This window comes from Daphnia pulicaria, chromosome 1 (genome assembly GCF_021234035.1).
Source record: "Daphnia pulicaria isolate SC F1-1A chromosome 1, SC_F0-13Bv2, whole genome shotgun sequence".
Classification (NCBI taxonomy): Eukaryota; Metazoa; Arthropoda; class Branchiopoda; order Diplostraca; family Daphniidae; genus Daphnia; species Daphnia pulicaria.
In genome coordinates, this window is record NC_060913.1 from 790,956 (window position 1) to 806,769 (window position 15,814).

General features: G+C 37.3%; 1 protein-coding gene across 1 annotated transcript; it reads right to left on the reverse strand.

The window, feature by feature from the left end:
• Nucleotides 1-6: 6 nt before the first annotated feature.
• On the reverse strand, nt 7-924 carry LOC124313236. Its single transcript, XM_046778053.1, has one exon. It carries the CDS (start codon nt 922-924, stop codon nt 7-9), a length of 918 nt encoding a protein of 305 aa, XP_046634009.1.
• Between the last annotated feature and the right edge of the window lie 14,890 nt (nt 925-15,814).

Here is a 15,814-nt window from a genome sequence, read left to right on the forward strand (position 1 = left end):
ACATATTTATGCAAGGCATATTTTGCGAGCTTTCCTCGACGCGAAATTTGAAATTACTTCTTCATACGACACGGATCTGGCCAACTCGTTTTCAATAGATAACATCATAAGGCTCGAAAGCCTTTCCTGTCCCATGGTCGCTCTAAAATAGTTCTTGATGATTTTCATTTTGCTGAATGACCTTTCTCCCTCGGCGACAGAGACTGACATCGTATTGAAAATCCGCAGAAGGATGCAGATCGATGGAAACATGGGTTCTAGCCCCTTAGAAAAGATCTGATTGAGGAGTTTCAATGAGTTGCCAGGATTAAACAGGGCCCCTTTCACGCGATCAAAGTGACGAATTTCTGCCACAAGATCTTCTTCATTCACGTCGGTAGAGTAGAACTTGGCAAGCTCACGGGCTTTTCGTTCTTGAGCAACAATATCATCAGTCAATGACCATATGAAATCAAATCTAGCATAAACCTCTTTAACGACTTCGAATCTTGATCGGATTTGTTGTATAAGATGATCCAATCCAACGTTGAAAACACTCACCTCGAACTTCTTCTCTGCGCCGTCGTGGAAGTAGGCTGTATTCGGAGGTTCATCATGGTGCCTTTTTGTTTTCCTTGTTCGTTTGACTTCAAAGTCCTTTTCAAAACCGAGAGATTCGGCCACCAATTTTGCTTCTGACAAAAGTTCGTTCCATGACGAACGAATGCGGCCCAAATCATCTAATAGCTGATTGATGAGGATAATTTCGTCGTCAATTGCAATTGAATTAGATTGCAAGAGACGAATGACGTCGTCCACCGCTTGAAGCGTCTTGAGCCATACAGTAAGAAGGACCACCGTATCAAAAGATTTTAACCATTTCTTTAAGGATTTGGCTTGATTGACCATTTCGCCAGTGTGAAGTAATTGGAAAATCGTTTTCATATCGCTTACTCGCTTCTCTCACTTTCTCACTTTCGTCCTAAAATTCAATTTAAGTATGAAATAACATAGACGATTTCCTATTTCAAGACACATCATTTACAATCATTTATTTATTTCTTTTATTTTTTAATTTCTGTTTTTTTTTCGCGCCCTCCGCTTTTTGGCGCCCCCCGCTTCTTGGCGCCCAGGGCAGCTTGCCCCTCTAGCCCCCCCCTCTCGGCGGCCCTGCAAACTCTTCTGAAACATTGCTATGAAGTACAATATTTATTAAGTAAGGACATAATGGTGCTGGTCAAATGTTTTATTACCAGCTTTTGAAGTTTTGTCTATCCAAGCACATTTTTCTTCTGTGCAACTTATGTTTGTCCTCACTTCATGAGCCGATATCACTCCATGCAGTAGGGTTGCGAATTGTTTTCAAATTTCACCTAGGCTGTAATACAATTTTACTTTTAATCAGACTAATGATCTTTTTAAAATAACAAATCAGTTCCATGAAATATTACCCTGCTGGACATGTGCAATGAGCAAATTGAACCATGCCGTCCTTAGCACAGGCAACCCACCCGTTGTACTAAATGTTTGTGATCCTGCAACCTAATATATAAATAAAATATAAAATGTGATTTACATTATATCAAGAAATAGTCTGATAACCTTAGCTTTCAGCACGACCATGTTTCTTATCAGCTCTAACATACTAAAATTCATAAAACAATTGTTGTCCAGATTCTTCTCCATGGCTGCAATAACTTTTTTTAACTGTCACTGCTACTGTTGGAACAATCGGAATGACATCATGTCATGTTTTCCAAAGATTATCGTCAATTCAATTGGGATCATCAATTTTTCAATGACAACAGCTCTAATAACCGACACTTTGCTATCGGTTCAAGATTGAAAGTTCAGGAAATTGTAAACTATAAACCATTAGAAAAAATTTTCACTTTCCTTCGTTTCCCACAGAAATGGCTAATCAAGCCAATGGTTTTTGTCCTTTGTGTTTTTGTACTTAAGATCGTCGATCAACATCTTTAAAACGTTCAACAGACAGAGCCGACACGTGTAAGAATTAAGGTCATATTGGTCATCCAGGATGCAAAATTTTCACCAGAGCACGCCAGTGCACGCAAGAGAGCGCCAATTCACACCAGAGCACGCCAGTGCACGCCAGAGCACGCCCGTGCACGCCAGAGCACGCCCGTGCACGCCAGAGCACGCCAGAGCACGCCAATTCACACCAGAGCACGCCAGTGCACGCCAGTGCACGCCAGTGCTTGCCAGTGCACGCCAGAGCATGTCAATGCACGTCAGAGCAAGCCAGAGCACGCCATTGCACGCCAGAGCACGGTAGAACACATTAGAGAACAGCTCAGCACTTGAACGCTCAAAACAGCACAGGATGCAAAAAAAGCAAAAGCTTTCGTTAAACGAAAACCAATGACCAGATTTCCTAGGATTAAACGTGATAAGCTGTAAAAAAAACCTGTTCAGTAGTGGACAGAGGCTTCGACAAAAGAAGAAAAAAACGTTTTTGAAAATTTATTTATGATTTTATGACTTTTATCATTGGAATAATCATCAACAATTCTGGAGAAGAATTAGGGAAACATGACTACGGGGAAAAATCTTCAAATTTGAAAGGGGAATCAGAGAGAGTGACTTAGGAGGACTACAAAGTTGAGGAAGGTTAAGAGGAGGATAATGAAGGTGATGATAACAATGAGGAAAGTGAAGGCACTCAGCATGAGGAACAGAAACCTAACAGAAAACAGCTTAGGAGAAAAGCATGGAAGGAGAGATGGTTATGGATAACCAACGAAAGAATAAAATAAAATTTGGCACTCAATCAGATGAGTTGCCAGAAGAGTTGGCTTTAAAATGTAACTAAATAGAAACAAAGTAGTTTTCCACCAATAAATTTATTTTGTAGATAATTGTTCAGGAAGTGAATCTGTCAATTACAAGAGAGTGTGAGGAATCCTTTACAAAAATGGATGCCAAATAAAAAAAAGAATTTTGTGGAAACCTAAACTATCATCCGTGTTGTGAAACTTAAACTATCATCTGTGTTATGAAATTGAAGAAGAGGACAAAGAAGATGGTCAGGATAACGATCTTTAGGAAGAAGTGGCGAAAAATCATCGTATTTTGAAGTGCGCTAGAACGCTATTTCAATCAAGACCTGGCGCAAATTTTCATGGACCATTTTATTTTGAATTTCAAGTGGAAATAAAATTTTCAGTTCAAACAGTTCAAAACAGTTCAAAAAAGCAATTGACTATTTGTGGTAACTTGTTGTGAAATTTAGGTAGTGAAAAGGTAGTGGCAAGGTAAAATCAGCAGCACACTGCCTTATATTTTTTTTGTACCTTCTTGGGAAAATGAGGCAGTGAAAACGTAGTGACCAGGAAATGACACTCAGCAGCGAAAAGGATGGTAGCGACATGTTGGTCAAATAACGTTATGGTCACGACCCAGCCAACGATGTGCCAGCTGGGCTTTTATTCCTCTATCGTCATTCTTCCCGTAAGTTCCTGCGTCTTCTTGATCAATTGTGTCTTCTTTCCTTGCGTCTTGGATGCTTCTTTCATCCTTACCTTCTTTACCTTTATTTTCTACATGAGCTACTTCAGTTTCTACCCACACTGGATTTCTGGAAGTTATGTTCGAATTAAAAAAAACTGATGTATGTAAATCATCCTGCGGGTAAGGAAGTCTCTCTGTGAGTCTCTTAGAGCCCATTTTAAAAATTCCAGGATTGGACTGTCCCCTACTTCTGCTGTTCATCTCTACTCTTTGGTTTGACCCCTGCGAACCCGTGGTCACCTTTTCTTCATCCATCCTCATTCTTCCCTTCAGCTCTTGTGTCCTCTTGACCACTTTTTCCTTCTAATTTTTTGTATAGGGATCCCCCTTTGTTGTTCTAACCTCATCCTGATTTCCATATTCAGAAACAACAGCTACTATTTACACATCATTTTTGGAAAGTCAAGTAAGAATTAACATCAGGAACTAAAATATAGTCTTACGATCGTCTGCTTGTTCATCGAAACTGCTATTTGTATAATGTGAGACTACTGGAGTAGGAAGTACCTGAAAGAAAGGGCTAAAGGGTGGTAAATTGACTCCTTATCAAAATATTAAGATCTTGAAAAAGTATCTAAAACAAATTTATATATTACGGTAGCTGGTACATAAGATGCACATGGTCAAGAAGGGATTGCATATAAAACTGGCATCAAATATAAGTTGGTAATTATTGTTAATAATAAAAAAAAATAAAACATAATTGAAAAGGATTTGACTTACACGTAACAATATTACCAAAGGTATATTCGTTTTCATCTTTCATACTGGCTATTTTCTATATCAAAATAGTACAAAAGAACGAAATCGTATTGTTGGTTGACCATTTTTAGCTGCCCTAGTTTTAAAATGTATCTGTCAGTGCTCTGAGAAATTTTGAATATATTGATTTCAAAATCGTCTTTACGTCATAGTTACATTTAACTGTTTTGAAATTTGTATTTCCATATTTAAAAAACTGATTCATAATTGTCGAAATGGGGAAACTTAGGAATGCAGAACGTCACCTTCTTGGATCGACCAAGGACGAGAAAATCATCCAAGTAGAATTATCTGAATCATCCTCCTTCTCAACGATGTCACCATGGGTTCAAGGACCTTTGCGAAGGTCCAGGGAGTGTACGACAGGGAAAAAAATAATGAGGTTTGAAAACAACCCATCCCACATGAACTAAATAAATTTTCTATCTTCCGAATGGAATTGTAAGGTAGCTATAAGAACCCTGCTTGGCGTCTCTTTTTGTCAATGCTGTCGTGTAAGTGGCAGATTCAGATCCAGATCTCCAGCATTTAATGCCTCGTGAGCTGTGAGCTGCTTCTTCTCTTTCCGTGCCTACCGGATGCGGAAGTTGACGACTGTCTTCCCGGGCGTGGCAGCCTTTAGCTTCTGGCGTGTTCTTGCCTCATTAATGACGTTTGAATAATTGGTGCAATGTCTTCTGTACACCCTGTGAACGCGGATCTCACTTTGTCGCCGTCGCCGGCACTACACACGAATGGCGTGAAGAGATTTTCCATTTGAGGAATGTAGAATTCCAAAAGATTTTATTTAAAAAAAAGGAATAGTCGACAAATGACGATGAAACTTTTTAATGGGCCCATCATACTTGATCAGCGAGGAAGCATCAATCCTAAACGACACGCCACCCGCTTTCAACCGTGGGATTAGTGCTTTAATTGCCGAAATCAGGATGAGCTGTTCCACACATGAAGAATCACTAATTTCCTCAACAAGAAAATCTCTTGGATTCAACCGAAGTTGGCCACTATGGAGCCAATGCCCAGATTTTATTAAATTCTGATCAACAATTCGTCCTAAGGCTAAAAATGTCGCCTCTCAATTGTATCCTAAGCCAGTGAAAGTTTTTGCTATATTCTGTTAAATAACCTAGTTTAATTGGAATCACTTTTACATACAGAGCAAGTCCTGAGGCAAAAGATGTTTCCGCTCCTGTATTTGACATAAAAAAGTGAAAATAATAAAATGTCTTGTGATCTAGTTCAAAATACAAATTTTGGTATACTGCAGATATCAACAAATTTCTAATTTTTGAAATTTAAGTGCTAAAAAAAACATCTTTCATAAAAAAATCTTTCATAGTTGGAAATCAAAATTTTGGTATACTGCAGTTATCAACTCACAACTATTTTTTTTTTATTTATGTGGTAAAAGAACAACAAATAATCAGGAACGATTTAATTTTTACACTAGTGCTCTAAGCAGAGATAATCTTATAACTCTTATTTACGAAATTTGTACTTACTTCTTCTGAATTTAAGGGGATTCCATTTTCTTAGGATCGTACTCATTCGTTACTTAAACTGATCGATTGAAATAGACAGAAACACGAAGTATTTTACTTAGCCAAACAAATTGTTTGTTATTTTTGTCAAAAAACGGCAAAGTAAACAATAGTACATAGTATGTATGAGGATATATGAGGACATATGAGGATGCTAGAGATGCGTGTTTGCGCTAATATATTTCATTTCTCTTCCGAGAAAAATTTATGACTTGGTATGTTTTTATTTATTTTTTTTTTATTTTGATTTAAAGTTAATTCCCCACCTCCTCATCTTTTTTTTTTATTTAGTAATTTTTTTCCTGGATTGAATTTTGATGGCTACCAAAATTCCGTCCAAAAGGCACTACTTCCAGGGGGTGGGGTATACACCCACGTAGTCCAGCCAACCCTGGATGACAAGATAAAAAATGATGGTTGTAATAAGACGGAGATCCGTTTTAAACAAAGAAATGATTTTTGATTCATCCTGCTGGTGTTTATCGGAGGAATAAGTAAGTCTAAAATGTCTTTGTGCGTTTTTTATTTTTTTTTAAAATAATTTATTTCTTTTTTATTCTAAAGAATTCAAGGTAACATCCGTTGATCATATAAAAGAAAAGGCGGTAACCGATGCGTACATGAGGATGTATAAGCTCCTGTTCCAATCTGGAAAAGTTCCAGCTTTCATATTTCAAAAAACAGAGAAATTCCAGGAAAAACCTTCAACTTTGGGAATTCCTCGAATTGCGCAAAATCAACAACAGATAAATTTTGTAATTAAATTTGTCGAACCTACTAAACGAACCTAAAAAACTTCTTATCATTATTCAGTGGACACCGAAAACACGGTACAAGCTGCCATTGCAACTATTCGCCAGCAATCGATCGAATTGCTTGGACGGCAGGATATTAAGGGGTGCTGGGCACTACTTGACCAGCTCTTTCCAAGGAACTTCTTCCACAGACTCAAAATTACGGCTCCGTACTCAGGAGGTAAAGGCAAACCCCGTTACAACCCAAAGAGGCTACAACACAAACCATTCACGCCAAGGCACACTCCGTGCAAATCCTACCATCTTACTACGGAAGACAAGGAGAAACTTTGCGAACTCGAGGAAGAGCAGCGCTTCCAAGACTTCCTGGCAAGAGAAGCAGCAGCAAAGGCATCTGCAGCCCGAGACCAGAAAGAAGCCTTTTACGAGCTGTCCAATTTGGCGAGAGAACAAAAAGAGATTGACCGGAAAAAATTAGAACTGGCCCATAAATACAATGAATCATTCGGGGTTAATACGGCAGCCAGCAGCATCGCGGTGAATACCATCCTCATTACACCACCGATAACTCCGGCCAAAAGATCTGATCATCTCCGTCAACTGTTCGGGATAAAACCACCCAACACAGCCCAGGAGGAGGCGGTACAGAAAGAGAAAGAGGCCGAAGATAAATTGCTAGAAGATACAAACTCTATGGAAATTGTTGAAAACTGATCAAATACAAATCATTTGCATTCTATATTCTTTGTAAAAAAAAATGGCTAAAGGGAGTAAAAGGAACAAAAGAGCATCGCTAGAAGCCACAGAATCCCCGCCTGGCACAAGGGCGCAAAGCCAGAAAAAATCCCGGACTAATACACCAGTTGAGGAAGAGACAGAAAGGGAACTAGTTGATGCCATAGTAACTAGCGCTATTCCTAACCTAGAAGAAACTATCGGGAACACGGAAGTAGAAACATTAGAATCTGCGGCAGAAAGCAGTGACGAGGACAAAGATGACGTAGAAGCCTCGGTGGAAGAAACCGTAGCAATACTAAAAAAGAAGTTACAAACTACATGCGATATTCAATTAATCACAAGACAGAATATCAGGAACACCAGCGCAATACAGCGCGGAATCTAGATAAAAGTTGAAAAGTTGCCTCTAAAATGAAAAATGCGTACATTTTGCAGCCCGTGAAGTACTTAAAAACTGAACTTTAATAGCCCCAACAAAGTGCTTCATTCTTAAACACAAGATTTACTTAATGAAAAAAACTTGTTATTCAGTGTGTTTGGTCTCTTCTGTTTCTTCGTACGAACAAAGGCGGAATTTTTACTGTGGGCATCGATTATCTCAATGTATATGAGACATACAAAAAGTCAAAAAGGCATTCTATATATAGATCTTTGAGCTCTTTACTCGACCATTCGCAAAATTCAACTGGGAAGTGTTGAAGTTGGCAGACGTAATATACAGAATTTTGCAGCTTCTTGTCATAGCAGCTGCAATTTCATTTTGTCAGCCCCCCAGAGGGTGTGTTGATTACTAAAACTGAAATTGACGATTGGGGGGGTCTATAAAAACATGAATAACTTACAGAAAAAATAGGTCCCGCCTTCAATCCCGACCCTAAATATATAAAAAACAAAAAAGTTTATATTTCTACCGCTAGGTGATTTAGGGAACGATGAATACACTTCAGGCCAGTGGTCTGAAAAGGCCCAACCTTTCGGGCCATCATAAGCGCTAGTTGTATGTTTATAAAACACACCGCGCCACCACCACTCTATCGATTCAGGCCTTCAGTCCATGACTCCATGCTTCAGTCGCGTGGTCGCACAGCATCGTTGCGGACGCACTGTCAATTTTGTCAAAGTTTTCGTGGGAATTATAAGTTCAATACTATCTTTCTCCGTTGCAAAACAATAAAACAAATGGAATTTGGGAAAAAGAAGAACTATGCAGAGTTTTCTTGCACGAACATATTCCTCATCTTCCTTATCTTCCTCAGAAGATGAGGAGAGCGACTCAATGGAATCAGAACTTGTCTCTGCGTAATCATAGTCACCTAGATCATCATTTGAATCTCTTTCTTCTTGTGAATCCACGTCTTCCTACTCTGTATCATTCTGGGCTTCTCTTTAAGCTTTGTGTTCTTTTACAGGGTCATAGTCTTGAATAAAAAATATAACAGTTAATATTCATAGGTTGTGGAGTGGAGTGGATGTGATATGTGGAATTTTCTTGCACGAACAAATATTGGAGGGATGCAAAGAAATTGGTTTACAAACAACTAGAAAGGGGGGGGCGCAGTTTATAGCTTAACTAATTGTTGATAATCAATGTCGTCGTCGCTGTCAGGCTCGCTGTCGGAATTTATCTGGGTTGGGTGCTCATATGGCATAAGGGGTAACTAATTCTCTTTTTCCCCTCAGAGAGTTACTTCTTTTCACTTACTTCTTCCTTTTTCACCACGCTATTTTAGTTGAGTGCCAATATGCCAAAGAGGGGTAATATAGCTCGGTATTAAGCTAGGTAATAACCCTTAAGCTAGGTATTATAGCTCGGTTTACCTAGCTTAAGTTTAGTAGGCAGAGAACGGAACAATAACTATGTTAGAGACCTTTATAGCTGTAATTAGCTTAAGTTTAGTAGTTTGGCATATTGGCACTCAGCGAGTAAAAGCTACATTAAAAAATTGGTCATTCATTTCAAGATTTTATTCAGCGCATACTAGCATATAGCAAGCAAATTTAAGACAGTTAACAGATCATTCTGTATCTGAAATTTAAAAAAAAACTTGTTAAAGTTTTTTTTAAATTAAAGGGATACAGAACTTTATTTTGGAAAACTTACCCGAGGCACTGCAGTGCTTTTTGAACCTTTCTTACAAATTGAATTTTTTGGGTTACGTCAGCTTTCCTGGCGAGACGACGTTTTCGGGATAGACTTGGTACTGCTGCTGGTTCTGCTACTGGTTCTTCTATTTTAGCCACCTGCTCCTTATTCTCGCAAGCCTCTAAATTGATACCTGAAACATTGGACAATTACCTGAGTTATAGCTGTCGGTTACCACATAGGACATCATCTCTCAATGTAAGTTGAATACCACTCTTTCGGTTATGAAACAATTTTATTGGGATGATGAATGACAGGATGAATGATGAATGACAGAGATAAATGACAGAGATGAATGTGAAAAAATTATGATAAGCAGGCAAAACATTAGGGCCCAAATGAAAAGGGGGAAAAAGAATTTTTAATATTGTTGGAGTGATTTGCCATTTCACGCCTTCCTCTGCTGCAATCTTATTCTGAGTCAGATGTTTCAGAATCTACAAAAAAGAATGTGAGATGAATTCATTTTTTCTTATAATTTAAATACCTGTCGAGCATTCTTCCTTAAATTTCTTAGACAGATTGTCTACATCCAGTTTTTGGCTTCTTGCTTTTCTTGTTGTTAAGATACCTCTTCTTGCGAGCTCTTGCCTTCTCCTGTTTCTTGGTCATGTCCTGTGTGTCCTCATCAGTCTCCTCTGTGTCGCTCTCCGGTTGACTTTCATTCCCAGACTCGCTTTCACTTTGGCCAGAAAAGTAGTCGTCAGGCTCAGATTCATGCTCAGATTCATGATCAGAATGGTCAGTTTGAGGAAGAAAGATTTCTGGCTCAATTTCTTCATCTAAATAAGTGTAAAAAAAGTATATTTATGTAAAAATCTTGGGTAAAATTTTTGTTCTTACCTTCAATATTCGGGACAAAATTCATTAGAGGGTCAAGGCTGTAATTAAGGCATCCGGAAGTGCTAAAAATGCGAGGATTAGTGTTTTTTCTAACATTTGTATTGTTTTAAATAATTACCCGCCCGCTAACTGCGCTCTCTTAATCCGCTCTCGTGTGGGCTGATGGGTACTGTACACAGTTCCACTGAACTGGGGTTTCCTCGGCTCTGCGCCTTTTGTCTTGGAGCGCCTGGCGTTTGCGTTCAAGTTTGGCTTCCTCTATGGCAAATTCAGCTTCACCCAGCACCAAGAGCTTCCTTTTCGCTGCTGTTCGAGCAGAGGCCTTAGATTCCTCTACGAGATTAGCGTTATTGCGCAAAATCTCTGCACACTGTACTAATTCATGTTGCAAGTGCGAAGGCAAGTACTGAATTTGCCTGTTTTCTCTGGCTGCCGCCTCTCTCCTTTCACTCAAACGCACTTGGAGATAGTACGGGGGCGGGAATTTTAGCAACTCAAAAAAGGGGAGTCCAAACAACTTGCTCAGAAGCTCCCAGCACGCTTTAGTGTCACGGGCTTCTACAAACACTGTCGCTGACTAATTGATGCGCGCTATAGCTACGGCTCACTGAGCGGCCAGGTTATCGCAGGTGCAGTCTGGATTCTCCACTGAATGAAAAAAGACAAAGAGTGAGTATTAGTTTTCGGTTTTAGTTCCGGAAACCGGTTCGAAGGACCATATGGAATCTATGAATGTATAAAAAAATTTTGTCAGGGAAAATTTCTGTGTTTATATCTACAAATTACCTGTGTTAAATTTTTCAGCCAACTAATCAGACAGAGTGTCAGTATTTAGTTTCATTTTCTTCTTTAGTTGGTTATCTAACCATCACTTACGTTCTTGTCTCCTCAGTCTTACTGTTAAGTTCCTTTCCTCAGTTTCCTCATCCCCTTCTAAACCTTCATCATCCACATCTAAACTTTCCTCATTTTCGTTGTCTTCCTCAGACACTGTTTGAGAATTTGAGGTTCCATCTTCGTAATCAATCTCCCAAATTCATCATCAGAATTGTTGGATTTCTTACACAAACGACAATTAAACAAAGGAGGGAAAATGCAAAGAATTCGGTTTAGAAATTTTAGAAGAAGGTTGGCAATATTGTAGTTTCAATTTTCGGGATTTCCCACGTTTTCGTCGCTGTTGGATTCATCTTCAGAATCTACAAAAAATTTTGTTATGGAAAATTTATTTGTTTTCTTATTTTACATTTATACCTGTGTTTCATTTCGAAGCCAACTTTTCTGAAATTGATTCAGTATCTACTTTAATCTACCTTTTTGCGTTTGTTATCTAACCATCTCTGCTCTCTAGCATTCTTCTTGAGCTGTTTGTTGTTGGGTAATTTGTGGTCCGGGAAAATTTTGCCCGGATTCATCCGGTGTGGTTCAGCGAACTCAGACCTAAATAACGTTGTCCAGCCGTAACTAGAACTTATTGTTGGAGATATTCGTTGCGGCCACTCTTTGGTTAAACAATTCAATTTCCTCTTGTTCTTGAAGTAGTAGCCTTTTTTAAAAAAGAATTATTTTTTATAGTTATTTATATCAGTCGTCGACAGTCGCCCTAACCGTCGTTCCCATGAAAGTCGTAGGTTTCGTGTCAACGACCGAGATCAAGTTGATTTTGTGAGGTTTACGGCACTCCCTGACGTTTTGAAAACCAGCAAGTCTAAGCTTTTCAGATTTAGACTATTGCAATTGTTTATGAGTTTGCCGGGTTGTTTGATGGGTCGTGAAAAATACATTTTAGTTATGCATTATTGTTATGCTTTACCGAATAAACTTTAATTCTTCCGGTAAAAGTTTAGTGTCGGGTAAAACTCCAATTTGAATTTTTTTTTTTTTTTGCCTATTAGGTTGGGAGACTTTCAATTATTCTGTTTAAAGTCAGCTCTTTCTTTTTGTTACTTTAATCCCATCCTTGAAAATAAAATAAAGTAAGCTGTCCTTGTGTTAGATCAATTGCCTACTCGAAGGGATGGAATTTTCAAGCGTGGAGTAAAGCATTCCAATAGTGACTATCCCCTCAGGTCATGGGCTCTTGAATGGACACCAGCTTCGCCACAAACGACTATTGGAACTTTGTTGAGCGTTTGTCAATATGTCAATTTCCGTAAACGGTCGTTGCATGACGGAAAAAACCAAAAGCTGATCCTCCGATTTGAATCTGAAATGACATTCAAGTGGCGTTGTGATGAGACAGCAGTATTCGGTATTCAAAACGTGACTGCGGACTAAATCATCACATGAAATTTGCTCCCATCGCCGACGATCAATTTTAAGGGATGCAGCACTTTCGTAGATCACCACGAAAATCTTTTCAAAAAACCTTAGTCTGCGATGACATTAATGAACCATAGACTGCTTAGTTTCATCTTCATGTTGTTTTATCCTTCACTTTCCTTTCATACTCATATTTTTATCCAAACTTTTTTCAAGATTTTCAAGATTTTCTAAATTTTTAAGATTTTTATGTAATAAAGTTTCTTTATTCTCACAAGTGTCTTTAAGAAAAGGTTTAGGAATTATTGTTTCTTCATTTTTTTCCAATTTTGATACACCCTTCATCTACATTTTCAAGTTTTTCAGAGATAAAAATTTCTTTTTCTTTAAATTACTCTACAGTCATTCGTATTCACATCTAAATTTAGGTACGGTCTTCGTAGCAGCCTAGCAGCCATTATGTAGGGGAGAGTCACAGTTTATTTGAATATGAAATGCTGACTGGGTTTTCCATCATGGAAGAGTCGAAAAAGGTGCTTATCCCCACTACTCCCTGTCGCAACAAAACATTTGTTCTGTGGTAAAGTCAGTTGGTTCCGCAAAAGAATAATTTTTCCCCATTCAAGAACCGTTGTGCTTTCAATATTTATTAAGTTACCCACTACAAGGTGTTCTGCCTATAATTTGATGAAGAACATTATATGCGACGTTTTACATTGGTAAACATTAGTTTATAATAAATATATATCATTTTTTACATGTAATACATAAATATTTAAATCCAAATATATTATAACTATATATCAGACTGTACTATTATGTTTTGGAATTAAGCCAATTCAAATAAAAATAGCTATTCACAATCGCTTTTCTTCTTAGAGTGCAGTGTAATTTGCCTTTTCAGTTTTAACTCACACAAAGTCCATTCCTTCAGACTGATCTGTTCACTGAAATCTAAACGAGAAATAAAGGAATTACTAGTAGAAATTATGATGACATGTTGTGTGTCCCCACATAAAAAATCTATTTATATAAACTTTCTGAGCAACCAACCTAATGATAGGTTTGACATTGAGGTGTTCTCCCCATTGATGATATACTGTTAAATATAGAAATATAGAAAATGTGAGCTATTGGTGTAGTTGTCAACATGTTTTTGTGATTCCACTAAAAAATGTCCCCATTAAAGGGCAATCAAATAACAATTCCAATTTGGCAAGTGATGAAAAGGAAGCTTGGAAGTTTTTACAGGGGAAATTATTAATGATTATCGAACTTTAAGTAAGACAATCATGTTCTAGAATTCCAAGCCGTAACATTATGTGTAAAAATAAAGAAACTATAAAGGCATTAGAATCAGAAAAGAAACTTACAATTTTTATCGCATTGAATTTATTCCATAAAAATACAAAATAAAGTCATGACAACAAGAAATTCCGATATGGTGCAAGAAAAAAAAATGCAATGCTAGTGACGCTTACCTACAATCAAAGTGACCTTTTTCTTATTTTCGTTTAAAAAGGAAAATATAAATATTCTTTTATAGGAATGTGAATTTTTATGAGAATGTGGTCGATTTTCTTCGTGTTTAACCTTGAGAGGTTTATTCCTCATCATCTGAAAAAAGAATGGAATTTAGTGTTTTTATAATGTTAAGAAAATTTTGAGTTATTTGCTCGAGTTGTAATAGAAATAACTCGTGGGCAAGGTCTTCGACATCATTCATTTTTTGCTTTTTAGCAGAGCCTTTTTGTTTTTGAACCGAAATGTCCTTCTTTTGGAATGGCTGGGTCCAGCCTTTGGTTCTTCCTCTTCTTGTTTTTTTTTCATCCTCTTCGTCTTCTTTCTCAGCTATTTCTTTTGCTATATTTTCTTTCTTCACTTCCTCTATGACCTCCTTTTTTCCCCTTTTGAAAATTTTTTAAACAATATGTAAAAAAAATATAAAAAAATGTAAACATAAATTAACTCGCCTTTACATCCTTCATTTTCAACACCAATGTAAAAAACTACTTCTGTTTATTAAGGTACTTGCTACATAAAAAACCAATACCTAACCAGAATACGAAAATTATTTCGGTAAATCCTTATTCTCACAACATTGGCAAGCCAATAAACAACAACCATTTTCATGTGGTTCAGAAAAATTTTACCAAAAATCAAAATTTAGCCAAAAAGATGAGAAATTGCGAAAAACTAAATGTAGTGGTGTTTCTTATTTGGAAAAATAGTACACTTTCTCATTTCAAGGAATAGAATACCAAAGAGAATAAAGCGGAAAACGCAATACACAGATCTGTCATTTATCTCTCAGAAATGATCATAGTCTACGAAGGTAAACTAGGACAGCCCACGATGGCTGTTAAAATAAAGCTAAGAGCACAGAGGATAATGAGAAAGCTGAAACTGAAAGGGTGAATAGTATTTATGTGTTTCTCCTCATCCCTATGGTTAAAGTATTATTGCAATTTCATATTTATTGAGAATGAGTGTAACAATTTAATTAATTGCAATTGGGTTGCTAATATGAACAATTTGAAAACGAAGAATGGCAGATTGAAGGCGCATCTTGGCGCATGAATTAAATTCTTCTTTTTCTTCGGGTGGATTAAAAAATTCAAGCCAAATTATTTTTAGCTGAAGTTAATTTTAGGTGAAGTAAATAATTTACGCAAAAATGTAACTGATAAATTTTTTTTTGTTCCTCTCACAATGTTTTTCCCCTTTTGTTGAGACGAAGAAGGTCTTCAAGGTTTTGTTTACTTCAGTGGATACTACTACGATTAATTCAATTATTGGTACACAAATTGTTTTATCACGCAATACAGAAAATAGCTGGTAATTGTCTTCAACGTTTTGTCTGATACTTTAACTTATAATGACGATGATAGTTCATCTAGGTCAATTGATGATGATGTAAAAATTTGTGAAGTGTTTGTCAATGCCTTTACAAGTTCCCTTCCAGAAGTGCATCCTATCTAAGTTGCTTTTTTTTAATTGGTTTCTCAGTACTCATTTTGGATTTCTTAAGACATTTTTGAGTAAGCAGAGTCTCATTCGGATTGCTTTGACATCATTTAAGAAGTGTATCAGACAAGATTTATCATGGAGGATTTAAACCAATGGCAAATATGAAATACTTCTCATGGCTAATAAATTCTATTGATCAACTTAGCCTACATACTTAGAGGCGACAAATGTATTGATACACTTTTTGTATATTGTTTTTAGATAACGACGAACCTGCTCTTCAAGAT

Bases quoted from the DNA above. Each gene is read 5' to 3' on its own strand.
- LOC124313236 (XM_046778053.1), bottom strand. From the start codon at position 924: ATGAAAACGATTTTCCAATTACTTCACACTGGCGAAATGGTCAATCAA.